Source organism: Acanthochromis polyacanthus, chromosome 3 (genome assembly GCF_021347895.1).
Source record: "Acanthochromis polyacanthus isolate Apoly-LR-REF ecotype Palm Island chromosome 3, KAUST_Apoly_ChrSc, whole genome shotgun sequence".
NCBI lineage: Eukaryota > Metazoa > Chordata > Actinopteri > Pomacentridae > Acanthochromis > Acanthochromis polyacanthus.
Window position 1 is genome coordinate 44,971,779 of NC_067115.1, and position 26,459 is coordinate 44,998,237.

The window sequence follows — 26,459 nt, forward strand, 5'->3', positions numbered from 1 at the left end:
AACTATAAATTTAAAATAGACCATGACAAGCTGTTTTGATCCTTATGATCCAAATTTTTGCCATTTATCTCATTTTTCTAATTTTGTGTCTCATTTTTGTCGTTTGTCCATTTTTTTGTCGCTTTGAAACTTATTTATGTAACATTTTGTCTGTTTTTGTGGCTTTTTGTCTTTTTTTATCTGACTTTTGGCTCATGTTTTTCTCGTTTTGTGTTTCCTTTTTGTCTCACTTGAGTTTTTTGTCTTATTTTTGTCATTTTGTGTTTTGCTTTATTCGTTGTTTTGCGCGCTGTTTTCATTGTTTGTCTACTTTTTTGGTGCTCTGTAACTTTTTTGTCTCTTTTTGTTTTGTTTCATGTCGTTTGTCAATTTTTTCTCATTTTGTGTCTCATTTTTGTAATATTTTGTCTCGATCTGTTGTTTTTGTCTGACTTTTATCGTTTTTTTGTTTTGCTTTATTCATTGTTTTGCGTGCTGTTTTATGTTTTTTGTCTTGTTTTTGTTGTTTATTTTTTTGTCGCATGCAACTTGTCTGTTTTTTGTCTCTTTTTTGGTTTTTTTTCATGTCGTTTGTCTCTTTTTGACATTTTGTGTCTCATTTTTGCATTATTTTGTTTTGTTTTTCTTGGGGTTTTTTTTGTCTTTTTTTATCTGACTCTTGTCGTTTTGATCTTATAGTAAAACTGGTCCACTGGAGATCACACTGGGCTGAATGTGGAACCTGGACTAGAATAAGTTGGACACAGAGAAACAGCTGGAACAGAGAGGAAACGGTACCGTAGCCGTTGGACGGATGTTCTCCCAGGATGGCCTGACGTTGCCGTCCCTTCCCCCGCTCTACAACACACATTTACACAGAATTATTAGATAATGATGAGCTGACAGGATGGTTGAAACCAGTGGTGCTGTTTTTGTCTCTCACCCACACAGAATCCTGCACAGTGTGGATGTTTGGAGTGACTGCTAACATAAAAAGACCCGACCAGATCCCTGATCACTGCTTGACTGCACAGAAACCCTACCTAACCCGATCTTATAACAGGTCCTCACCCCAAAACGTAATGATGTCAAATATGAGCGCTTGGTTTTTGCTTTTTGTGTAACGTTATGTTGAGTCTGACCCACATAAGGGCAGATCAATTGGAGGTGGAAGTGAGTAGTCTCTTTGTTAATCTTCCTCAGCAAGAAAATCTTTCAGCCTCGACCACAGCTTCATCACCTTCATCACCTCAATGCTGCCATCAAGCCTTAGAGTCCACTGAGCTCCATCCTATGCCACTTTGAACCCAGGGACTTCCTTGTCAGATCCAACGAGTCAAAAGGTGCTTTTCCACCAACATCTACTCTACTCTACAGGGTTTGTGAGGTTTTCCATCAGGACGTAGTTCCTGGTACCAGCTACTGTTTTAGTTCCAACTGGGCCGGGGTTCCCAGAGAGCTGATTGGAGCCGATAATGTGACGTCTACAGAGTGCAGGCCATATCTATCTATCTATCTATCTATCTATCTATCTATCTATCTATCTATCTATCTATCTATCTATCTATCTATCTATCCATCTATCCACATATAACAAATATATAAAAATAGCAATAATTATACATATATATATATATAATAGAAAATAAAATTTAAAAAATAGAACTGATGCTGTATTTCTGCAACAATGGGTTTTACAGGGTCAACATGATGCTACAGTTAAATCTGGAACCACCTGTTTTTTCCTGTCCCAGACTGTGAGAAAAATCCACAGAAGCTTCGTTTGTTTTCAGCGTTTGACATGAGGAGCAATGTGACCGTCTGTGTAACTTCTTTAAGTATGCATTCCCTTTTAAGGTCTGCAGCAGTCATGAGGAAAACAACAAACACAGGAAGCTCATTTTAGCTGCCTGGATCTGATAAAATCTGTCGCTGCTGTGTTTCTGCTAAAGATCTCAGCGTGAGTCCATCACATCTACACAACTGCAAGATCTGAGATCAGTTTAGAAGATTCAGTCACTGGTTTACCTGTTTCATGTCAGCCTCGTGGACTGTTAACTTCAGAACTAAAAAAAAAGAATTTATTTGACCAAACAGTCAAAAGTCTGTTGATTTAACTCATCAAGAGAAGTTATTTACTTTATTACATATACCTCCCAGTATGCACTGTTCACTTACCATGACAGTATTTTGCTCTACTGGAAAGTACAGTCAGAGTGTGTGTGTGTGTGCGTGTGCGTGTGCGTGTGCGTGTGCATGCGCGTGTGTGTGTGAGGCGTCCTACCTCGGTGCAGGAGGAAGGGTTTGCTGTAATCCCGGCTGGTGTTGTCGTTGCGGATGACGTTCAGTCTGTTGGGCTGCAGGGGGCGACAGAGCACAGCACCTCTGGTGGGTGTGTGTGCGTGGGCGTATGTGTGCGTGCACCTGAGTGTATGTTTGTCCAGAGCACTGTAAGTGTGTGTGTGTGTGTGTGTGTGTGTGTGTGTGTGTGTGTGTGTGTGTGTGTGTGTGTGTGTGTGCTTACCCGTGCGTATTCGATCTTGAGCGTGCAGCAGCCTGCGTAGATGTCGGCTCCATTCAGAGCCAGTTTGGCCTTCTGAGCGTCTTCCACCGACTCGAACGTTCACCAGCTGGTTAAGGATGACTCACCAGGACACCAAGCAACCAGCCAATCAGAAGACAACCACGACCAGCACGGCCCTGAGGCCCTACTATCAGCTTCAGTAAATCAGACTGGGTGCAGGATTCAACAGGATGGGTCAAATCAGCCTTCCTCATGTTCTACGTACAGCTGGAAAAGGTAAAGTCTATCAAGCTCCAAAGAGCAGGTTAGTGGAACTGAACTGAATGTTATTGTGTCTCTTCTGAGCTATGAAATACTTTAAACATATGTCAGGATATTCCACCATGGCCTGGATGCCGTTGCGTTTGAAGATGACGATGCGCAGGACGTTGCCGATGGGATTACAGACGGTGTACAGCACATCCTGAGAGACAGAGGAGACAGACAAAACCTGCAATCCACTCTATATTCTGTAGCATAAGCGATAACTTTGATAGCCGTTAATATGAAACTGTGCCATCAAATCAAACATACCCCATTAAGAAATTCACTGTCAGAACGTAAAACAACGAGTTACTTTGACTGAATGTCAGTTGTGTGTTGGTCTATGGAGACAGGTTAGCTGGGTGGGATGTTAGCTAAACACAGAGCAGACGGGTTATATGAGGTGATCTGGAAGAGAGCATGGACTGCACAGAAAAGACAGACTGTCTCTGGGTCATTCTTTCAAAGAACCTGCAGAGGCGACGGCTTTAGTTGTAAAAGTAAAACGATCCTGCTTCTCCTCTGATCTGTTGCATCAGTAAATATCAGTTAATGTCTCAGTGGCTAGTTCCAAAGAATTTTAATACAGCATGATGTTCATTTAGTAAATTATGGTCCAAGTTAAGGCAAAATACAGGAAGTCCTCAGTTTACGGCATCCTCGACTTTTTGTCACTACGTCGAAACTGGTTCAGTTGAACTATGTGGTGAGAGGAGTGGAGGACTTCATCGTCACGTGATGCTATAAGACGACTTTGTTTACATTTGCCGCTACATTCTAACTTCATTATGGCTCCCAGCGTAAGTCAGACTTACAGCTTACATTTTCACCAGTAGTTTCCTATCGACTTGTGTTTCAGTGTGAGCTGATGACTGTTTTTGTTACTGGAGTTGTACCAACATGTAACTCACCCTAGCTGTTATCTGTGCATGTCAACTCTGAAAAGAGCTTGATTCCCTAATTTACAATTTTGATTAGGTGGAAATAAGAATGCCAATACAGGAGGTCTTCGGTGTAAAACGTCCTCGACATACGTCTTTTGCCATTACATCGGAACTGATTACGGGCCGTCCTCTGTTTCGTCGTTATGTTGGAACTGCTTCCGTGGAACTAGTCGGTGAATGGAGCCATGAATTCATGGTCACACGGTGTAATAACACGGCTTTGATTACATTTGCCGCTACATTCGCTAACTTCATTAAGACCCCCAAGCATAAGTCAGACTTACAGTTTACATTTTCGCTGGTATTTTCCTACTGAGTTGTGTTTCAGTGTGAGCTAATGACTGTTTTCGTTACTGTAGTTGTACAAGTATATAAACTGATTCATATTGTGATTCACGGAACGGCTCTATTTACATTCAAGAATTCTTCATGTATCATAAAGACAATTTTGTTTGGGAAGTTTATCTTAGGTTTCAACAAATGTAAAAGGCAAAGCTAAAACATGGAAGGAGTCTCCTGAACTCACGGTGGTGATGGGGTACAGCGGGTTCTGGACAGACAGCAGCAGGACCTTGTTTCCGCTGCTGGGATCGTCTGCATTGGTTGGCCTGGTGATCCTCTGGCTGGTGGAGAAGTTGAAGAAGGCCTGTTGTTCGGCGATGTAGACGGCTTCCCGGGTTCCACACGCCACGCAACGTTCAGCGCTCTGCACGCTGTCGAACTCTACCAGAGCCTGGTGCTTAAACGGCATCATCATCACGTAGCTGAGGGCAGAGGAACGAGTGTTAGAGGAACCAGAGGAACCTCAGCTGGAAGGAGACTTTTATGATATCAGGCTTCAGGTCAAAGCTGCTGTTTCTTTAGCAAACCGATAATGACTTCAGAAGAAAACTAATGTACTATTTGTACGGGATTAGTACTACCTGGGGACCTCTGGTAGTTTGTAAGTTACCTCAGGACGTCTGTTTCTTTAAGCACATTCGCACAGGATAAGCGAAGTCTGTATTTTACTCGAATTTACTAACATTACAGCCCGGATATGATGTCAAATCTGTGCAGGTCACAACATCCACTGTTTTCACGTGCATGTGTAAAGAATAGACTGCATATAAAGATATATATTTAGTACATACTGTATATATACAACCTATGTTGTAACAGCGCTATTGTTATTGTTTCGTTAGGTTTAGGCACAAAAACCACTAGGTTAGGTTCATGGAAAGCTTGTGGTATGTGGTATGTGGTATGTGCGGTGGTATGCTGTCGTCATGGCAACAGTAAACATGTCAAAGCAACAACGTGACTTGAGAACAGCGGGCAGCGTTGTCGGGATAATGGGCCATCAGGGTGTTTGTATTTCGCCTGTTGAAAGATATGCTTAAAGCATGCTGCTACACGTCATCCATCTCAGTATCCTCCCAAATGTCCCTCTTCTGGTGGATCTAATTTGCCGTTTCTGTGAATGCTCCATAGGCCTGTTGTGTATAGACCTACTCTTGCATTTGCTCCTAAAATATTGTCAGTAATTTCCACCACAGCCTCCATAATTCAACCGAGAAAGATGTAGAAAAAGACGCGCAATAAAAAACAACAGCTAAAATACCCCCAGTCACTGAGATGCAGATTTGCATGGGACTAGTACTCTCTGCACGTTGGTGTTCGGTGAAATATGGTAGGTAATTTGCAGGGGAATTATTACTTTACCAATTAACGACATGTCGCATTCGCACGGGATTAAGATCACCGACCTCCTCTGCAATTATTACAAATGACCAGAGCTCCCCATGTAATATTAATATTGTGCGAACAGGGCTTAAGAGAGTCGGAAAACTTGGAAAACCCAAAGTCCAAACCAACTGGAGATATTGTCTTCCACAGAAAACACTGGTCCTTACCGGCCTGAAGACCAGGCTTTTCTTCTGTTTATTATCTACATCGCCAAGGAACAGAGTAGCAGAACACCAAATGATGCTCAGAAGAAACACGTGTAATCAGGACAGACTGTAGGAGAAGGCTTTTGGTCCTCCACGTCTTTAGAATTCATCACTGAAAGAGTTGGAATTGAAAGAGTTGCGGCCGGACTTTGGGGTGCTTTGAACCCAGATACAGTGGGAAGTTCTAAATTTGCTATAAATCTGATGCTATGTCCACTCAGTGTTCTTGGTACATTTCAGGAAAAACCAGCAACTGTAAAAAAAAAGGTGTGAATTCAAAGACTTTCAGAAGCATCCATGTAAGCCTGAGTACTGGTTGGTGATATAAAGCAGGCAAGCAGCCAAGAACTGCACAGTTTGGGGGTACAGAATTCCTCCACTAAGTGATTAACAAATAACCTGCTGATTAATAAAAAATCTTTGCTTATTTAGTCAACTTACAAGTGAACTGAAAGAAAAAAAGCTTCTGAACTACAGAGTGGTTATAAATATCCGTGAGAACTGACAGTGCAGGATAGGAAGTGGTGGTGAAACGTGTTAAAATGTGTCTAAATCATGTTGAGATGGACGGCAGAAACACGTCAGACCATGCCGTGTGAGGTGCACATAAATAGAAGCATGAAGTATTAAACCTAGCACCACAGCAAATGAGTAATCAATGCAGCTGTGTTTTCTTCTTCATCTTCTTCATCAGTTGTGAGACAGAACGTTTAGTGATGGTGTTTCTGAAGTACAGCAGCATGTGTGTGAATGAAAAACGTACGAACACATTTAAAGACGAAAATGGAGGTGGACGTATTTAAAATGCTACCAGATGTTGCCGAACTTGTCGAGTGCTTCCACCAGGTCGGCCTCCACCACGGCGTCACACAGTCCTCGGACGTGGACCACCGGAGACGGAGGGATGCGGTGACTGTCCTCCACGTCATCCTACAGACAGAAAACAAAGGAATCAGATACAGGACTAGACATTTATTAACTACCAACAAACACAATAACAACAACTAACTACGATTAACAACGTCTACCAACTAAGAACACAAAAATAAGACATACAACACAAAACAAGCAATGAGAGGAATGTGAATAGACACACAAGTGTTTAAACAGAGATTAAAAACCGCCTAAAATAGCGCTAGTGGTTCAGTGGAAATGGTCAGTATGCCAACAGTCGGCTAGGGTCTGCTGCGGCTTCTCATTAAACATCTAAAGAGAAGGAAGAGATGACAGTTTCAGAGATTTTTGGAGGGAATTCCAATCGACTGCCAAAGACAGTGTGAGCCTTGGAGATAGACAGAGTTATGAGATCACTGGACCTCAGGTGGTAGCTGTTATGGAGGGGTAGAGGAGGTTGGAGAGGTACTGAGGGCTTTCCTGATAGGGTCTGGTAGATGAGGAGAAGCCAGAGCTGGAGTCTCCTGGTGTAAAGGGAGGACCTGTCAGGGCTCCCTCCCAGTGGCCCGTGACCAAAATTACCGAGGAAGCCAGTGTGAACAACAAATTAGATTCGGTGTTTTAACTGTTATTTTCATGTAAACAAATCAGCCTACTGTTACAGTACCTTTATTCTACCGACTTCTCATTCATTTCAGTGAAAAAAAAAAGAAGAGGTTAAGTGCTCCAGGGGTTGTTCAGGGAGCCGGTAGACCGGTCAAATAGGAGACATGGCCAGCAGAAAAGCCGGTTAAGCTTGGTACTTCCCGTTAGCCACTCGTTTCTGGCATAGTTAGCTTCACAAAAAGAGCGAGCTTTTCCATTAGCTCTACACTTAGTTAGATTGAGCTTTGGAGTTGGCCTACCGTCACTTTTGACTTGTAGTTGAACTTCAAAAGGAAGTTTGGTGAAGTCATTTTTTACAAGAAACTCAAGGTCCCTGTCACCATCCGTTCTCTGGCTAGCTTGATGGCTATACTTGCTGTGTGGGCTTGCTGGCGCCTGGTGGGACAGCTGCATTAGTGTGGGTATTGTTCATCACAGTTTGTGATTGGTTGGAAGCCAGATTTGATCTGGCCTCCCTTATGTTTTTTTAATGATGCATTGACCATTAAGCGATGAGCCTTGCTTCAGTCTGATTGGCTAATACGGGCTGTTTTTTTCTCTAAGGGAGGCAAGGCGAAGCTGGCCTCTGAACAGACAGACAGCGCAGAGGGCATGACAGACGTAGTGTAATGCACAAAAAGAGCTTGACAGGAGGGGTGCTGTTTTGCTCCTCACAAAGCAGAAATGCCTGATGTAGTGTTTTGACAACAAGGAATGACCAAAATATAAAACATAAAATACATAGTGGTGAAGATTATTTCTATTTTTTCTTTCTTGCATATTTTTTGGGGAAGCCAGGCTTCCCTTGGCCTCCGTGAAAAACCGCCACTGCTCCCTCCTCACCCCAGTCCTCCCCACCTGGCATCCCAAAACCCGTTCCCCATCTGTCTCCCCCCTTTTTCTCCCTCTCGTGGTCTCTCTCCCTCTCTCTCTCTCTCTCTCTCCAGTGATGCACTGAGTGGAGTGCAGCCACACGACTGCCTCCACTCGGGTAATCAGCCGCTTCCCCGGAGTCTGGACAGCTGGAACTCATCCCAGTGATTACACCCACGGCAATAAAAAGACCGGTTCATCCCTCCACTCTCCGCCAGATTGTTGTACTCGATGTCCCTGTCAGTCGCTCTCTAGCCCTGTATGTTTCTCTTTGTGCCTGTACAGCACCTAACGTTGTCTCTCCTCTCTGCCTTGCCAGAACCAGCTGTCCGGACCTCCGTCTGCCGTGCCTCACCGGACCCCCTCTCTGGACCCATCTGACACCGTGTCCCCTCCGGAACCCCTCCTTGCTTCCCCCCTCCTGGTGCTCCCCGGATCCACCTGCCCCCTCCCGGCCCGGTTCGTAGCCCACGCCATCCCGGATCGTCAGCGTCTGGCTCTCCACTCTCTCCAGCGTCCTCCTCCTCTCTGGTTCCTCGTCCTCCTCCTTTTCCCCCGGCCGCCAGGGATCCCTCCAACATCCGCCGGCACACTCTGTTTCCTCCCCGGAACCAGCGGCGGCCACCGATCCCCGGCTCTAGCACTCCCAGTTAGGGGCCACTTAGGGGCCATTTTATAGATGACACCACCATAGTCGAACGTGGGGTGGATGGTCATCGTTACAAGAGAGTATGTAAAGAAGGCCTTATCACGGTGAAGGAACCCCACTCTGGATTTGATTTTAGTCTGTAGGATGTTGATGTGAGGAATGAAAGAGAGTGAAGAGTCCAGCCAGAGTTGACGAACTCCAGATCTGAGCCATCTGCACAGGTGATCTTTGGAGGGCTGGCAACACTGTTTGTCCTGTTGAATAGCAGACGTTTTGTTTTCTTGGATTGAAGTAAGGCTGAGTTGAAGGGTAGATGCAGCAGAGTGAAGTGATGGACCAGTAACATATATGATGGTGTCATCAGCGTAGAGACGTATCCAGGAGGAAGGAACTAGGAGACCACACCCAAAAGCAGTCTTACATTTCTCAGGAATGCCAATTTGAAAACTCGCAAAAATAACGTGGCTGATCAGAGCATATTTATCTGATAGAGTGCATAAACACACACACACACACACACACACACACACACACACACACACACACACACACACACACACACACACACACACACACACACACAAAGGCATCAGGACAGGAAGCCAGATAGTCATCAAAGGCCATGAAAAAGACAGACCAAGAGCTGCCTCCGCTGTGTCAGCAGTTATCATCAAACCATCTTGTTGCTGTTGACAGTCCACAAACGCAGCAAGCCAAGAAGCAGCAAGAAACAAAACCTCATTCTTCATAGGTCAGGTCTGTCACAGCGCAGACAAAACTACCTTGAAAAGTTCAAACATGCCAGCAAAAACACTCAAAATCACCACAAAACAGGTGAAATTGAGACAACACTTACATTTGGTGCAAAAAACATGCAAAATAACTGCAAAAACAGCCAAAATTACCACAGAAACACCCTAAGTCACAACAGGTGAAATGTTTCTGCCTGACAAAACATAGAAAATGTGCAAAACGTTAAGCCGAGATGTTCAAAGTAATGTCGGTTTCAGGGACAACAAATAACATAAACACTCCCATTTAGACGGTTTAAACAGTTGTAGCTTAATTTCAATGATTATTATCAAAAGATGAAGAAAGAAAACTTTAGAAACAGGAAACAAATGCTGCTGAAGCGTGAACACATTTGCACTAACACTTATAAGGCTGTTCTCTTATCAGATAAGGTAAAGAAGAAACATCTTTGAGCTGCTTTGTGCAGGGAGCTGAGATTTAGAGAACATCAGTGAGTCGAGTGTGGGTGAGAAAAAAAACGGTTGCTGTCAGAAAATCTTCTCACAGTCACAGAAACGACAAATAAAAAACATGTTTACTGTCACTCTCAGGAAGAGGTTGAGCAAGCATGACATTTTCTGCAGCCTGGCTGTTGTTCTGCAGCAGGTTTAGTTGCTTTCCACGAGCATACCGCAGGAAGCCAGCTCCGATTTAACCGGCTGAAAGGTGTCCGTCAGCGAGCAGGGTGACGGCATCTGGAGACAGTCATTTTTAGATCACTGGTGGATTCTTTGGGGGGGGGGTTTAGACAGAAAGTGGTCATACAACATGTATTCAAAGACAGGACATTTCTCTTCTTAAAAACATTATGGATAGCTTGTAGCCTTAATGTTCATTTGAGTGTGAAGGTTTTTAGCTAGTCTGTTTTTACCGACAGGAGTTTTTGTCTTTTGGAGGAAATATTTAGTGGAAGATGAACGGAAACCACGGTGCAGGTTTAGTGTCCGTGCATGACTCGTGGTTTCCATGGTAACGTTGGTACACCATAAATACGTGTAGATAGGCTATTAACCCTAAAACATGAAACATTTTTTCACATGTTGTCCCAGTGTTGTATTAAACATTTCTAACAAAAGAAATCTCAGTTCTAATTTAAAAATTCAACAATAGACTTTAAACTTAATAACTGATTACAAAGAACAACAGCTTTTACTTTGTTATCAGGGACTGATGTTAAACCCTAATATCTTGTCTTTTCTATTAATAAAAACTGATTCATGTAATTTGTAAGAAAAATGCATGGGACATGAAGTAATTCTTTTTTTAAATAGAGTCTTTCTCTCAGCTGCTACAACCTTGAATCATTGGGGCTTAGCTAATCCTAAGGTAATCTTTAGATTTTTATATTTTAATTGCACAATTTTCAGGGTATTTTAGAGGAAACTACAGGTACCATGTGAGACACTGAGCTCTGAGAACGGCCAGGAGCATTGACGGTCCTTCAAGATGCAAAATCAAAAAATGCAACATGTGCAGTCTGATGTGCAGAGATGTGAACGTTGGGCCTTAAGGGTTAAGGTGGACTAGATGGATTTCACAGGCTGTTGTTGAGCAGCTGAACCTTTCTTTCTGGATTGACTTCCACCTGATCAGCCATGAGGGGTTCCATGAAGTTCTGACTGAATGTGTTTCATCGCTTCATTCAGACGTTTGAAAACATATATACAGGGAGTCCTCGGTTTACGACGTACAGTGTAAATTGTAACTGTGTCATGATCCTCCTGCTCCGGTGCTCTGGCTCAATCAGCCAAATGAGGAACGACTGTGCAGAGAGCACAGCTGGCAAGAATCAACAATCACTGCAGTATATAAGCCAGCCTTTCTACAGAGTTCACTGCCGGCTCAATGTTCCATGCTCCATTCTCCACCTGCCAAGACTCAGCCACGCTCCTCCGTCCATGCCATAACTCACTCCGTTGGAATCCTGCACTCCGTTCATCGTCCCCCACACGTAGTTTCTTGGACTCTGCTACTCCTTCGGATTACTCTGCCTGTTTCCCTGCCTGCCTCTCACCCCCTCCTGCAACTCAGTCTGCTCTGCCCCTCCTTTCTGCCCGTCAGACACTGGACACCCTGGACTGCTGTGAGTTATCTTCCCCACTATTTAGTTTAGTTTTTGGTTTAGTTCTTCTCGGCCTACTGGTCCGTCCTTTGTTAATTAGTTTAGTTTTTCCTCTCCGTTGTTTCCCTCCGGCTTCCCTCACTCAGTGTTTCTGTTCAGTTAATATTCTGGTTTTCGTTAATTAAATCATATTTAACTTCACCCTCCTGTCTACGCCTGCTGCTTGGGTTCACACTCCCAGTCTTTTGACAAACTGGTTACGTTGAACTGGCTTCCTGTTAAATCCAGAATAGAATTTAAAATCCTTCTTCTGACATATAAAGCTCTTAATAACCAATCTCCATCATATCTTAAAGATCTGATAGTACCTTATTATCCTAGTAGAACTCTTCGCTCTCAAGCTGCAGGCTTACTTGTTGTTCCTAGAATTTCTAAAAGTAGAATGGGAGGCAGAGCCTTCAGTTATCAGGCGCCTCTCCTGTGGAACCTGCTCCCAGTTTGGGTTCTGGAGGCAGACACCCTCTCTATTTTTAAGACCAGGCTTAAAACGTTCCTTTTTGACAAATCTTATAGTTGGGGCTGACTGGGTGACCCACAGGGGTTCGGCTTGTGTCTTCATTGCACAGCTGACTCCCTCTTGGACGTCCCTTCGTTCTGCCTCTAGTCATGCTGCTATAGGCCTAGGCTGCTGGGGGACTTCTCTTGACGCACTGAGCCCTTCTCTATCTACCTTTACATTTAATATGTATACCGTTATTGCAGTACATTCACTCTGTTTCCCCCTGTGCTATTTCTCCGAGTGTCCCTGGTCCCAGAGCTGGATGCTTCAGATCTGTGGTCGATGTTCCACCAGCTGGTCCAGTCTCCATCATGTCCACTGTGGGATGCTGCTGCTGACCTTCCTCCAGCCCTCTGCTTCCAACTCCCTTTTTCCACCAGTCAACTCTGCATCACCTTCACTATACTGTTATGCTAACTTACATACTGTTTGAATTTTACTGCTAGCTATATATGGAGTATGTTTAATGTCAGAGCCGTACATCATCAGAGTAAACTATGAGTCAGTTTTCAATGTTAGCTTATACTTTGTCTGTGTCACATATCCTGTCATGCATGTATCCAAATGTGTGTTGTCTTCCTTGCTTTCCCACCCCTCCCTCTTCTCCCATCCCTCCCCTTTGCCCTCTTCTGTCCTTCTCAACCCGCCCGGCCAGCAGGCAGATGGGTCCCCCCTATATAGAGCTGGGTTCTGCTCGAGGTTTCTTCCCTGTTAAAAGGGTGTTTTTCCTTGCCACTGTCTCCTTTGGGCTTGCTCTGGGGGTCAGGCATTTGGGTTCTGTAAAGCGTCTTGAGACGAGTTGACTGTAATTGACGCTATATAAATAAAATTGAATTGAATTGAACTAGTTGATGAGCAGAGTGGATGAATACGTCGTCACGCGGCGCCATAAGATGGCTTTGTTTTCATTCTCCAGTTTTACTCCACCTTGGATTGTGCTGCGTTCACTAACTTTTTGTCCTTCATCATGGCTCCCAGCGTAAGCCAGACTCTTCTGATGCTTGGAAGAAAAGGAAAGCCGTCTCCATGGAAGTGAAATTAGACAGAATAAAACGCTGGGAACAGAAACACCGACCAACATGGGTCAGGTTGTAGAAACAGGTCAACATATTGTAGTGACCCTCTGTGATGAATGAGTGAGACTTTAACTGGTTCTCTGCTGGTTTATGGAACCTTCACACAGGATACTGTGGGCCGTAGCCAACGCCAGAATAACTAGAAAAACCCCATAACATAGCTCCAGAATAACTAGAAAAACCCCATAACTTAGCTCTGGAATAACTAGAAAACCCCCATAACTTAGCTCCAGAATTAGCCGCTGTTCCCAGCTCTCTCTACTGCTGACTCTCAGCCAATCAGAGGTGAGCTAACTAAATATGGCACGTTCACTGACATTAGGTAAATCTGGAACTTAACAAACACTGAAACCTCATCATGAACAACAACATCAGTCTGTTACAATATTCTGTTATCTTCTAGTAAAATGGTTCATACATGATGAAAGCTGTTGGTATTCATGACTTTATGACGAACTGATCGATATGATGCACGGAACGGATTTGGTTACATTTTTGCCAGAGGTCCAACTTAAAAATCGGCCTGTGTAGATCCCTAGGAATGGAACTCCACCGGAAATCGAGGACCTTCTGTAAGAGTGCCAAAGCTAATAAAGATCCACCGGCTCCACCAGCCAAGTTGTTTTTACCTATGTGACTGTTTCCCGGCTGCCTGTGCCTTCAGGTGATGTCAGAAATATTTTTAAAGACTTGGCTTGGCGATGGCCCAGTAACTATAGCAACGGAAAGTGTGAGACAGGTGGCTGAAGCATGAATGACAATGATCTAACGTACAGTTCTTGGAAGTCTTAGTATGTGCTGTAGGAGTGATGGTATGTGGTTACCATGGTTACCTCACAGTCACTTTTCTGACAATATTAAGCTGAGAAGTTCTCCTCCTCTAGTTTCTGCTGTGTAGGATTACAGAGGACGTTCACTAAACATGCACACACACGCGCACACACACAAGGCTGTGTTGCCAAGGCAACCACACCCCAGCTTTTTTGGTAAATGCATGTGTGTCTGTATTTAGTGTGTGAGTAAACGCATGTGTGTGTCTGAGGGCGAGTTCGGTGGCATGTCGCTTCCTTCCTGTCGAGCATCTTTATCATTACCATCCTGTCTGACGTTCTGAGGCCTCAGCTAATCCTCTCTTCCTCCTCCTCCTTCCTCTTCATCGCCCCAGCTGCCTTCATCTTCCTCATTCCTCTTCGTCTTCTTCTCCCAGACATTTCACTGTAAACATTAGCGGGGTCACTGAGCTAAGGCGTTTTTAACGAGGCAGGATGATACATCATTTATAAAGCCAGCCTAGCATAGTGTGATTGAAGTGTGTGTGTGTGTGTGTACACGTATTACTGATGCTTTGAGGACATTAACCTGTTTATATAATCACACTGTTGGGACGTCCTTGTGAGGACAAAAATCAAGTCTCCATTAAAATTCATTATGTTTTAAGGTGAATATGTGGTTTGAGGACAGGGTACTATCAGGTTTAGGCCAGGAAATAAATGAAAGTCAATGCAATGTGCTCAGAAGTCCTGTAAACAGGATTATTTGTGTAAACAGAGAGGTGATCTGACAGTTTTATTGTTGTTGTTTATTGTTTAATTAGGATCCCCATTAGCTGCCCTTTGAATGGCTGCTAGTCTTCCTGGGGTCCTTTAAAAAAAAGAAAAAAGAAAAATATATAATTTACAATTTATACAAAACATTTTACACGCACATTAATATATACAATGAAACATATTATAAATTACATTTAAGACATGCCAAGGTCTTAAGTTTTCACATTGTCATCTGCAGAAGTTCTTGCACTAATGCCTTCTTAAATTTATTTTTGTTTTTAATTTTTCACAAAGAAGATGAAAGTCTATTCCAGTTAAATACAGCTCTGTAAAACACTGTATGCTTTAGAGATTTTTTACCTTTGTGTGGGAGTTTTAAATCTCCACCTAGTGCCTGTCTTGTGGGATATTTGTGAATGCTTCTGACAAAAACTAGTCGCTCAGAGAGAAACTGTGGATGATTTCTAAAAATTGCATTCCAAATCAATAAAGATAGTCGTACTTTAATTTTTGTTCTCAACTGTGAGCCAAGAAAGGCGTGAATGCAGAACTGCATCATTGGTTCTGTAGGAGCACTGGAGTACAGTCCTGCTGCTCTGTTTTGTGCCACTTGAAGTTTGTGTATTTCTGTTTGTGATGCAGATGACCATATGACTGGACAGTATTCTAAATGACACAGAACAAGAGACTGAACAACCTGTTTAGCAATAGACATAGGAATAAATGCCATACATTTTCTGCACATTGCAATGCCTTTGCACTATTTTGATGTTATGTCGTCGATATGAGCAGACCAAGACAAGTAACAATCTAAGGTGACGCCCAATAACTTTGTTTGCTTCACCTGCTTTAACTGAAGCCCATTAACTGATAAGTTCAAATGAGTGTCATTCGTTAATTTTGATCTACTACCAAAGATTATGGATGTGGATTTACCTACATTTAAAGCCAGTTTGTTATCTTTCACCCACTTGCTAATATTTTGTAAATCATGATTTAACATGTCTGACACCGAGTTAGGAGTTTCTGCTGAACAGTACAGCGTAGAATCATCTGCGTACATGACTACATTTGAGTTCTCCACAACTAAAGGTAGATCGTTTGTAAAAATTGAGTAGAGCAAAGGCCCAAGGCAGCTGCCCTGGGGCACTCCACAGTGTACTGCTCTAATACAGGAATATCTGCCATTAAAGAACACACACTGCTTTCTGTCAGACGGATAGCTTTTCATCCATGACAGAGATGATGGAGAAAAACCATAACATTCTAGTTTTTTAAGTAATATTGTGTGATCAATCAGGTCAAATGCTGCACTAAAATCCAACATCACTGCACCAACTAATCTGCTTGCATTTATTTCCTCCAACCAGTTGTCAGTCATGTGAGTTAAAGCAGTACTTGTGGAGTGACCTTCTCGATATGCATGCTGGTACTTTGTGATTAAATTGTTCGAAAAAAAATTTATGAACTTGTTCGAATGCAATTTTTTCCATTACTTTGCTAAGCAATGGCAGCAGGCTAATAGGTCTACAGTTAGTCTACTAATAGATTTGACAGTTCGTCCCCGTAGAGCTTCCATCAATAGAAATATCTCTGATGGAAGGGTTCCTCTACTTAGGAGCAGGAATTGTATTGGGGTGTTTGCCAACAGTAAGTCAATATGCTCAATTTTGACTCTTCTTGTATACGAGGTAAACATTTTGGGCACGTATTAGCACTGAAGGAAAGGTCTGCAGGTGACCAAAATCACTAAAAAACCCCAGGAACAGGTACTACAAGCTCAATAAAAAGCCAGTAGTTATGGAATATTTCACAGCGTTATCACTTTTATGGCAGTTAGAATGACTGGATGTTTCCAAATCACCAGCAGACGGATGCATCGGCCACACCTTCCCTCCTACATCACATACACACTGTAGAAAACATTCAGCATAGAACAACAGATCATAACAGCATGAAAGCCTCTGAACATATGCCTGTAGATGTGTTTTAACTGTTGAACATCTAAGGTATTCATAGTAAAGGATGAACACGTGGCTTACTGGTTGGAAGGTGCACCTATCAATAAATTACTGAACAGACAGAAAGTGGATGAACAGATATAAAGATAAATGGGTGCCTATTATGATGGTTGCTAAATGGAGGACATCTACATTTTGAGTGTAAATAGAAGAAAACATGGAGAAACAGATCTATTTGGCGCTCTGATCCATTCAGGACTGGATAGATGGCACACTGACAGATACATAAATGCACCTGGACAATCAAACACAGCAATAAACCATTTAGTCCTACTTTTGGCTCTGTGGGCAGGTGCTACGTCCTGCTTGAAAAGGTAATCAGCATCTCTATGAAGCTTCTCAGCAGACAGAAGCATGAACTACTCTAAAATCTCCTTTGGATTTGATAGAACACGGTGGACCAACACCACAAATCATCACAGAGTGCAGAAACTTCAAACACCTTGGATTCTGTCGATCCATTCTACCTCCACACTCTAGGACGTTGATATCCAACTGAAAATGCCAAATTTCCTCAGCTTTTTGAAAGTTTACCTCATGAAGTACATTACTTTTGCCACAATATTTAAATTTTTTGAGTTGCAGTTGTATCATGAACATTTCAAAGGAAAATCAATGACTGCACGGACTGATGGATTTAAGGCTGAATGGATGAATAAATGTCTTGGATGATACATGAATGACAGCTGGATGAAGGTACTGAATGGACAGATAGATGGATCTGTCAGAGCTATGTTGAAACAAGCCTGAATAAATGAGATAAACTGATTTCTGGTTTTTCATTCTATGCTGCTGACAATATCAATGATTCATTTGGAACTCAGTCATTGCATTTACTGAAGGACTCTATACACAAGCCGGTTTTACACCTTGACGGTTTGATCTTCAGTATCTGATATAATGATAAAAACCATAAGATCAAAGGCGCTTTGAAGTCAGCTGAAGTGTGGAGAGAACTACACCGCCACTCTAAAGTCACTGCTTATAGAACAAATCATGTGGAGGAGGTAAAATAACACTGACCTGAGTTTGATTCAAATGGACTGTCTGGTTTATGGAACTGGACTTGAAAGTGTTTACAGTATTTAAATCAATCTTGTGCTGATTGTTCTCTCTAAGAACACTTAGCATCATCAGAGAGCAGACTGATTTTTTTTTAAGAGGAGTTGCAAGACAGTTGAAATGTGGACGAGAGTTCTGTGTGAGTTGCCAGGAAGTGGTCTGTTCACAAACAGCTTCAATGTGATGTCAGACCACCTCTCTGTCAGACCAACAGGAAAAGCATTGCATATGCTATCTGACATTTCAGTCTATACCAGTGTGAGAATGCATGTTCTGGCTAGATGAAGCCTCTTCAGAAGACTGTTGCTTGTATACATTTAATTTTACCGTATGGTGTATCATCTGCATGTGTGATCTCTTTGCTTATTGGGGATTTTTTTCCATTGTGAAGCAACAGCTTAAAGTAATGACTAAATACACTGACTATTTTAAGTAACGAAAGTAACACCTAGTGCAGACTATAAGCTGCTAAAGGGACCTGCATGTTTTAAATGAATTCTGGAAAAAAAAGAGATTTAATAATTAACTACTGTCGGGACTTCATAAGTCTGGATTTTTTGTACCAGGACTAGATAGATAGATAGATAGATAGGGTAGGTATGTTGTTTGTAGGTTTGGGTTCTGTTGTCAGAACCCAAACCTACTGAAGGACCTATAAAATTCTCACACCAAAACAGCATCCATGGTGACTTAACAACAAAAACATCATCAAAGATGTCTGAAACATTTAAAAGAAAGCGCATTCTGAGTCATCACAAAAAACTTAAACAATTTGTTAGAAACTAATTTTGTCACTGATTGTTGCTGGCGACATCGATTATTTGTTGCACCCCTATTTTAAACTAAAGCTAGCTTGAAATTTTACTTTGATCAAGATCTCCTGAGAGCAAATTATATCTACAAAAGATTACAGGAAAGAAATTCATTAAAACAGCCTGTCACAGAGGAGGCTTGAACCCAAGTGTGGACACAGGAGCAGGCAGAGACCAATAAAGTTAATAAGCAAAGGATATTAAACAAAGGAACAAATTCAAACTAATTCTGAATGAGGGAACTAGACTCAAGCAAAAACTGAACTGGGAGTAACCAAACTTAATTAAAAAAGTGGGAGAAACTACAAAAACCAAAGGAAAACTCTTAATTAACAACAGAGAGAAAAGTTAAGGAAAACAGGGATACTCACAAAACAGGAAACTAAACTAAAGGGGAAAGCAGGCTCAGGGGAATCGGGGTCCAGTGAGACGAGCCAGAGCAGTCGGGGGTACCAACAGTACCCCCTTGTCCCTGATGAGGCTTTGATCCAAGATCTGCTGGCAGGTAATCCATCATCGCTCCTCTGGTCCATCCCCCTCCCAGCCAACGAGGTACTGGAGGACCCTAATGCATCACATCAAACAGCCTGAGCACCGTGTAGATGGCCTGCTCATCCAATACCCAGAGTAGTGGAGGAGTTGGTACTGTGATGGGTTTTACCTGGGAGACATGAAAGGTGGTGAATCTTCATGGATTCAGCACAGGGGATGACAACCGCCTCAATCACAAAGGGTCCCACGAAACAAGGGGTCAGTTTCTTGGACTCCACTCTAAGGGGCAGATCCTTAGAGCCATACTATTCAGTCAAAGGCATAGGCTGGAGCAGCAGTGTGGTGTCGGTTAGCCTGGTGGTTAGCCGAGGGGAGCGTTTAGCGGGGTACAATGGGCATTTTTGTCCCAGGGGATCTAGGAGCTCCTGGAGGATGGGATGTCTGACGTGATGCAGTGGACATAGTTTCCAGCTCTTGGTTGGCCTGCTCCGTCTGGCAGTTGGACTGGGGATGGTAACCAGATGAGAGACTGACCATGGCACCCTGGGCTCAACAGAAGACTTTCCACACCTGCAAAGTGAACTATGCTCCTCAGTTAGACATGATATCAGCAGTCAGTCCATGCAGGCGGAACACATGAGTTGCTAGTCTGCTGTCTCCTTGGCAGATGGAATTTTGGGCATGGCTATGACGATGTTACCGTTTGAGGGGGGGAAGACCTTTAACAAAGTCGTGCAGTATGTGGGACCACGGTCGTCTGGGGATGGGCAGCGGATGAAGGAGGTCTGCACTGGGTTGGTTGGAGGGTTTGTTTTGGGCACAGATGAATTCATGGGTGTCTTTGTCAAGGGTCGGCCACCAAAACCACTGGCAGAAGACTGACTGAAGACTGAGTTTGGCAGGTTAGCCGGCTGTAGCGAGCCCACTGCAGAGGGATCAGACGGAGTCAGGCACAAACAAGGTGTTAGTGGGGCCGTTGCCAGGGTCCAGTTGAAGTGCTTGGGCTTGTTGGACCTTGGATTCAATCTCCCAGGTGAGAGCTACAAATTGGGTGGACGGTAGGATGAGCTCAGGCTCTTTAAGAGACTCTTCTGCGGAGAACTGCCAGGACAGGGTGTCAGGCATGATGTCCCTAGAGCCAAGGAAAAGCTGAACTGACCAAAAAATAAATCCCACGTGGCTTGCTGGGAGTTCACATTCTTTGAAATTGGCAAACTCGAGGTACTGCCACAACCATCACAGAGAATCACATGAATGAAACTGCTCCAAGTACTAAAGCTTTGAAGTTTCTCAGAAGAATAAATTTCTTTAGCCTCAAACTATGTTGCAGCTCATTCCAGAAATGAAGCACCAACAGTGTAAATGGCAAACAATTGGTTCCTCACATAAGTCGGTCTTTCCTGTGATCTATTGTTGTGGTTATAAGCTGTGAGCTCAACTGAAGATGATGTAGGTCAGAAGCACAAAACAAAGAAGATATCTCCCTAAGAGGTGGACTAAATATCAAACTGACACTTCCATTCATAGTCACACAGGCTCTAAAAACACAAAATGAACTGTAAGCAGTGTCCACAGCAATGTTTTTTGTCCATATTAAACGGTGGAAAACGTTTCCAGGTAAAGCTGATGTTGCTCCATGAGTATATGATTTTAATTTACCTCTGAGTTAGTTTCTGGGATGATGCTGTTTGATGTATAAGGTCTGCATTGATCACTTTTAGCCTCTCAGACTCATGGTAAACCAGCTTGGACACTAAAAAGATCAGAGTCCCACAGACTGATGCTGCTCTGTTCACCAGCTAGACAGATGGCCTGACTTCCTGCTGAGTCCAGGCACTTAGTGTCACTGACACAACCTCACTGAGATGCCATATTGTCTTACTGAGCACAGGCTCAGCGCAGAGATGAGCATTTCCACAGAAATCACACACGCTAATTAAACTTTCAAGCACCAACATGGAAGACAAAAGTCCTGCAACAACCTACAGAAAGGGCAACCATCTGCCCTGTGAAACACCTCAGATAACGCACTGTGAACCTCACTAAGCATTCTCTAAACTGATCTCCTGAAAACCATAATCAGTACTTAGAGCAGTCCGACTTTCTGAGTGCTGTGTGCCTGATGTGACATGCCGATATGAACTGAAAGCAGAGAATTTTGGCTTCATTATCGTCCCAGAATTTGACATTTCTTAGAGCTAGAACCAGATAATTTAAACAATCAGGAGATATGTCTAACTAGCTTGCTGTAATAACTGCATTTCTATTAAATTACTAATTTATATACATATACACTACTATTCAAAGCTTTGGGGTCACCCAAACAGTTCCATGTTTACTATGAAAACTCCCACAACAAAAAAACGTTACAAAAATCAGCCACAAAATTTTTAAAAAGCCAAGAAAAATGACAAAAATAACGCACAAAACGACAGAAAAAGGACAAAAAAATTAGCAAAAAATGACAAAAATCAGCACAAAGCAACAAAAAGACAAAAAATGACAAAAATCTGCCACAGAATTTTTAAAAAGCTAAGAAAAATTACAAAAAATGCACAAAACAACAGAAAATGGACAAAACATGACAATAATCAGCCACAAAATGACAAAAAAGCCAAAAAATTACAAAAATGAGGCATACATCAATAAAGGACACAAAATGACAAAAATCCGCCACAAATTGACAAGAAATGACAAAAAACAGACACAAAATGACAAAAAAGCTCAAAAATGAAGCACAAAATGACAGAAAATATGATAAAAATAACAGAAATAAGCTAAAAAAATTACATTAAAAAATTAAATAAAAATGTCAGAAATCTGCCTCAAAATGACAATAAATAACCAAAAATGATAAAAAATCTGCAATAAAATGACAAAAAAGGACCAAAAATGATAAAAATCTGCAATAAAATGACAAAAAAGGACCAAAAATTATAAAAATCCGCTACAAAACAACAAATAATGACAAAAATCAGCCACAAACTTACAAAAAAGAAATAAATCTAAATCTGCCACAAAATGACAAAAAAGAAAAAAAATGACAAAAATCTGACAAAAAAGAACAAAAATCTGTCACAAAATAACAAAAAATGCTAAAAATGAATCATAAAATGACAAAAAAAGACCCAAAAAATGACAAAAATCAGACAAAAAAGAACAAAAATCTGCCACAAAATGACAAAAAAAATGCTAAAAATGAATCATAAAATGACAAAAAAGACCCCAAAAATGACAAAAAAGAGTCAAAAAATGACAAAAAAAAGCAAAACATCACAAAAATTAACCACAAAATGACAAAGAAAAGACAAAAATCAGGCACAAAATGAAAAAAATAAGCCACAAAGCGAGAAAAACAATTTTATGTTCTCCATGAAAACTCCCACTTTTATCCATGTGCTAACATAACTGCACAAGGGTTTTCTAATCATCAATGAGCCTTTCAACACCTAACCTTGTCAGCAAGTTGATTTCTCGCGATATTTGTGAGTTCACAAATCTCTCAAGAAACCATCTTGCCCCGCTCCCGCCTTCACTGTTCGTACAGAGCCAAGTTGGTTCGGGCCAATCACGCAGCAGTATTCATGTGTGGGGCGGGATAATGGGCGGGATATCCGGGTGTGAAGACGACACCAAGCGCCAGTAGATCAAAACAAACACGGCAATGGAGGACAACGATCGTGTAGATGCTGCTATTAAGTCAGTTTTAGCTGAATCTCGTATCGCTTCTTTGAAGGAAGAACAACGAGAGGCTCTTTGCGCATTTCTGGATGGTAAAGATGTTTGTGCTTTTTTACCTACGGGTTTTGGTCAGAGTTTAATCTACCAATTGGCTCCACTCGTTGTGAAGATCCCGCGATTGGCTAAAAACAAACCTGTCAGAGGCGGGACATACTGTTGCATTGTCCAATCCGTGCCTCTTTCCTCCGAACGGATTTACATGGAGCGGTCCCAGATTGATATTGTGGAGTACTATCAAGTACTACACAATTATTAATCTGGCTATTGCCAGGTTATTCAAGAGCATTAGCTAACACAATGTAGCATTAGAACATAGGAGTGATGGTTGCTGGAAATGTTCCTCTGTACCCCTATGGAGATATTCCATTAGAAGTCAGCTGTTTCCAGCTACAATAGTCATTTACCACATTAACTATGTCTATACTGGATTTATCATTCATTTATTGTTACCTTCTTTAAAAAAAAAAGATTTTCTTCCTGAAATAAGGACATTTCTGGGGGACCCCAGACTTTTGAACGGTACAGTACATAAACTAGTATCCAATATATGCGGGGATACGTGGGGGAGGGTGGGATTTGAATGACATCTGACTCATTATTTGATGTAATGGGGTCAACATGGTGTAATAAAGTTCACATCCACCAAAGGTAATTGATTCTGACACAGTATGTTTCATTCCTCCTCTTTTTCCTGTAACTAACACTACAAAGGATCATTTATTTTCAAAAGTAAGACTAGTGAGGAGTCTCTGTATATTAGAAATAATATTTCAGGCAGATTGGAATTCCCTGGCCTTATTAGGAGCTTCTATGTCAGCAAAAGGAAGAAAAACCTAAAAAAAGAGGAAGGAATACGTATGTATGATTGTGTCTGTTGGTTTAGAAAGCTAACGGCTGTTACCTGATTTTTTATAACATTGTTATTTATAGTAAAAGTGTCTCGGTGTGTGCGTTGCCAGCATGTTTCTAATACGCGTGTTGTGTGATATTTTAAGCACACGTTTCCACACCACATAGCGTAGCCTCGGGGCCGATGACCACCCTGCTCTGCCACTGCTGATGAGCATAATAGTCATTACAAGGACGTGTCCTGCTGTAGTCTCTGTGGTCACGGATGTTCCTGCTGTCCACTCTAACATCGGATTCATTAAGATCATAAAAATGGATTTGAGAAGACGCCATCCCAATCAAGAATGCAAAACTGTGTTACTTTTCTGATCCTACACAACAGCAACAAAATGAAGAGGTGCTAACAAGCAAAGGCTAAAGACTGAAACATGATGAACTGATGATGCCAGCTGTCCATATGATTTTATACCAATTGGAGGGATGAATGTAATTGTCTGTGTCTGGATAATGTTCTCAGTGTCTACCAGAAGGAACTCCACTTGGCTAACAAGTGACACTATAACATCTGTACCAGAACAATGCTAGCTAGACTCCAGACAAGACAACTGTGACCGTCTAACCTAAGCAGCCGCACACACCCACAGTACATTCTGAGATGAACTAACGACAGAGACAGTTATCTGCCCTTTTGTGTTTTTTTGCCTTGTTTTTTTTATTTGTTCATTTTGTTGTTGCTTTATAACTTCTTTGTCTAATTTCTGTCTCTTTTTTTAATTTCGTGTTGTTCATCTCATTTTTTGTCGCTTTGTGTCTCATTTTCGTAATACTTTTGTTTTTGTTGTCTTTTTTTATCTGACTTGTGTCGTTTTGATCATATAGTAAAACTGGTCCACTGGAGATCAAACTGAACTAGAATGAGTTGGACACTGCTGGTTTAAACGTCAGTCCAGTTCTGAACCATTTCACATTAAACTGTACTTTGAACTGTCAAATCTCTCAGTAGAACAAAGCAAAGAGCAGCAGAAGCTTCCTGACTGCTCACATGTTCCTCATGCATGCTGTCAGTGTGATCATGACTCACTAGAACATCCTTACAGCCATTTGCTCCTCAGTGAAGTCATTTATCTGACTAAAGAGAGAAAAACTAAACCCACATTTACAGCCGTCTCTTCATCCACACATGAACTCTAAATATCTCTGAGCAGATATGAACCCACCTTTCCTCCACTCCTCCGTCTCCTGCTCTCTGTGTCTCCTCCGTTCCCCGCCGGGTCCTCCTCCTCCCCCCGTCCTCCAGCTCCCTCACGCCGGTCTCCTGCTCGGTGCGGAGCCGCTTGGCCGCCCGGTGGTTTCCTCCCGGTGCTCGGTTTCCTCTGTCGGTTTCCTCCATTACAGACTGAGCTCTGATCTAAACAGGATGGAGAGAAGATGACACCTGCTAGACCTGAACCCTCCCTCCCTCCCTCTCTCTCTCTCTCTCTCTCTCTCCCTCCCTCCCTCTCTCTCTCTCTCTCTCTCTCTCTCTCTCTCTCTCTCTCTCTCTCTCTCTCCAAAGAAAGGCCATCACCAGAGAGGTCTCACTCTGCTACGATTTCCAAGTAGGACCAGTTTAGTTCCAATTACGTGTTAAAGACAGACTAAACCGCATTTTCTTTGCGGGTTAATATAATAATTTTATCCATCCATTCTCTATACACTGCTTTATCCGCACAAGGGTCATGGGGGGTGCTGGAGTCTATCCCAGCTGACTCAGGTGAAGGCAGGGGACACCCTGGACAGGTCACCAGTCTGTCACAGGGCTACATATACAGACACACAATCACACTCACATTCACACCTACGGACAATTTAGAGTAACCAATTAACCTCAGCATGTTTTTGGACTGTGGGAGGAAGCCGGAGTACCCGGAGAAAACCCACGCATGCACAGGGAGAACATGCAAACTCCATGCAGAAAGATCCCAGGCCCACAACGGGATTTGAACCGGGGATCTTCTTGCTGGAAGGCGACAGTGCTAACCACTACTGCACTATGAAGCCCTATAATGATTTTATATAACATATAATTTTCGAGTTATTTAGGACAAATTTCATGTCATTCTGGACAATTTTTGAGTTATTTTGGACATTTGTTTGAGTCAATTTCAACAGGTTGTATGTCAGTTTGGCTCTTTTTTCATCATTTTGGATCTTTTTTGAGTCTTTTGGATCATTTTAGAGTCATTTAGGACAAATTGCATAAAATTCTGGACTAATTTTCTGTAATTATGGATCATTTTCAAGTCATTCTGGTCGGGTCAGTATAGAATTGCGGGACTTTTTGTATCATAGTTGACATTTTAGTGATAGCCAGTCATTTTTTTATTAATAAGTGATTGCTTCCATAATAAATAATTATGGAATTTGTAAAGACATGATCATAATGAACATAAAAACATTATTATCATTATTGTTATTATTTTTTACTTTTAATAAAAATGTATGACAGATATATTATGGACTTCAAAAGTCTCTCAGTGATAGATTGACCCAACTATTATTAAGACTACTTAACAAATCTGCCAGACTTGTGTGTAAACCTGGAAATAATCAGAAGTGTGAGATCTCTGAAACATTTAATACACATTAAAGCTGCTGTCCGGAGTTTGAATCGCAGCGTCTCCCAAAACACTGTTGGTCCCTCCCTCTGATTTCGCCCCTT

General features: G+C 42.2%; 1 protein-coding gene across 1 annotated transcript in view; it reads right to left on the minus strand.

Annotated features, from left to right (window-relative positions):
• The window catches only part of LOC110961296 (heterogeneous nuclear ribonucleoprotein L-like), a gene marked incomplete at its 5' end in the record, with an annotated part of 34,473 nt that extends 9,246 nt beyond the window's left edge, over positions 1–25,227 (minus strand). The window contains 7 exons of the mRNA XM_022208854.2: positions 778–837; positions 2,264–2,336; positions 2,504–2,600; positions 2,881–2,966; positions 4,277–4,514; positions 6,496–6,614; positions 24,976–25,227. Of these exons, the coding sequence (XP_022064546.2) occupies positions 778–837; positions 2,264–2,336; positions 2,504–2,600; positions 2,881–2,966; positions 4,277–4,514; positions 6,496–6,614; positions 24,976–25,227 (925 nt within the window). The remainder of the gene's footprint in view (positions 1–777; positions 838–2,263; positions 2,337–2,503; positions 2,601–2,880; positions 2,967–4,276; positions 4,515–6,495; positions 6,615–24,975) is intronic.
• Between the last annotated feature and the right edge of the window lie 1,232 nt (positions 25,228–26,459).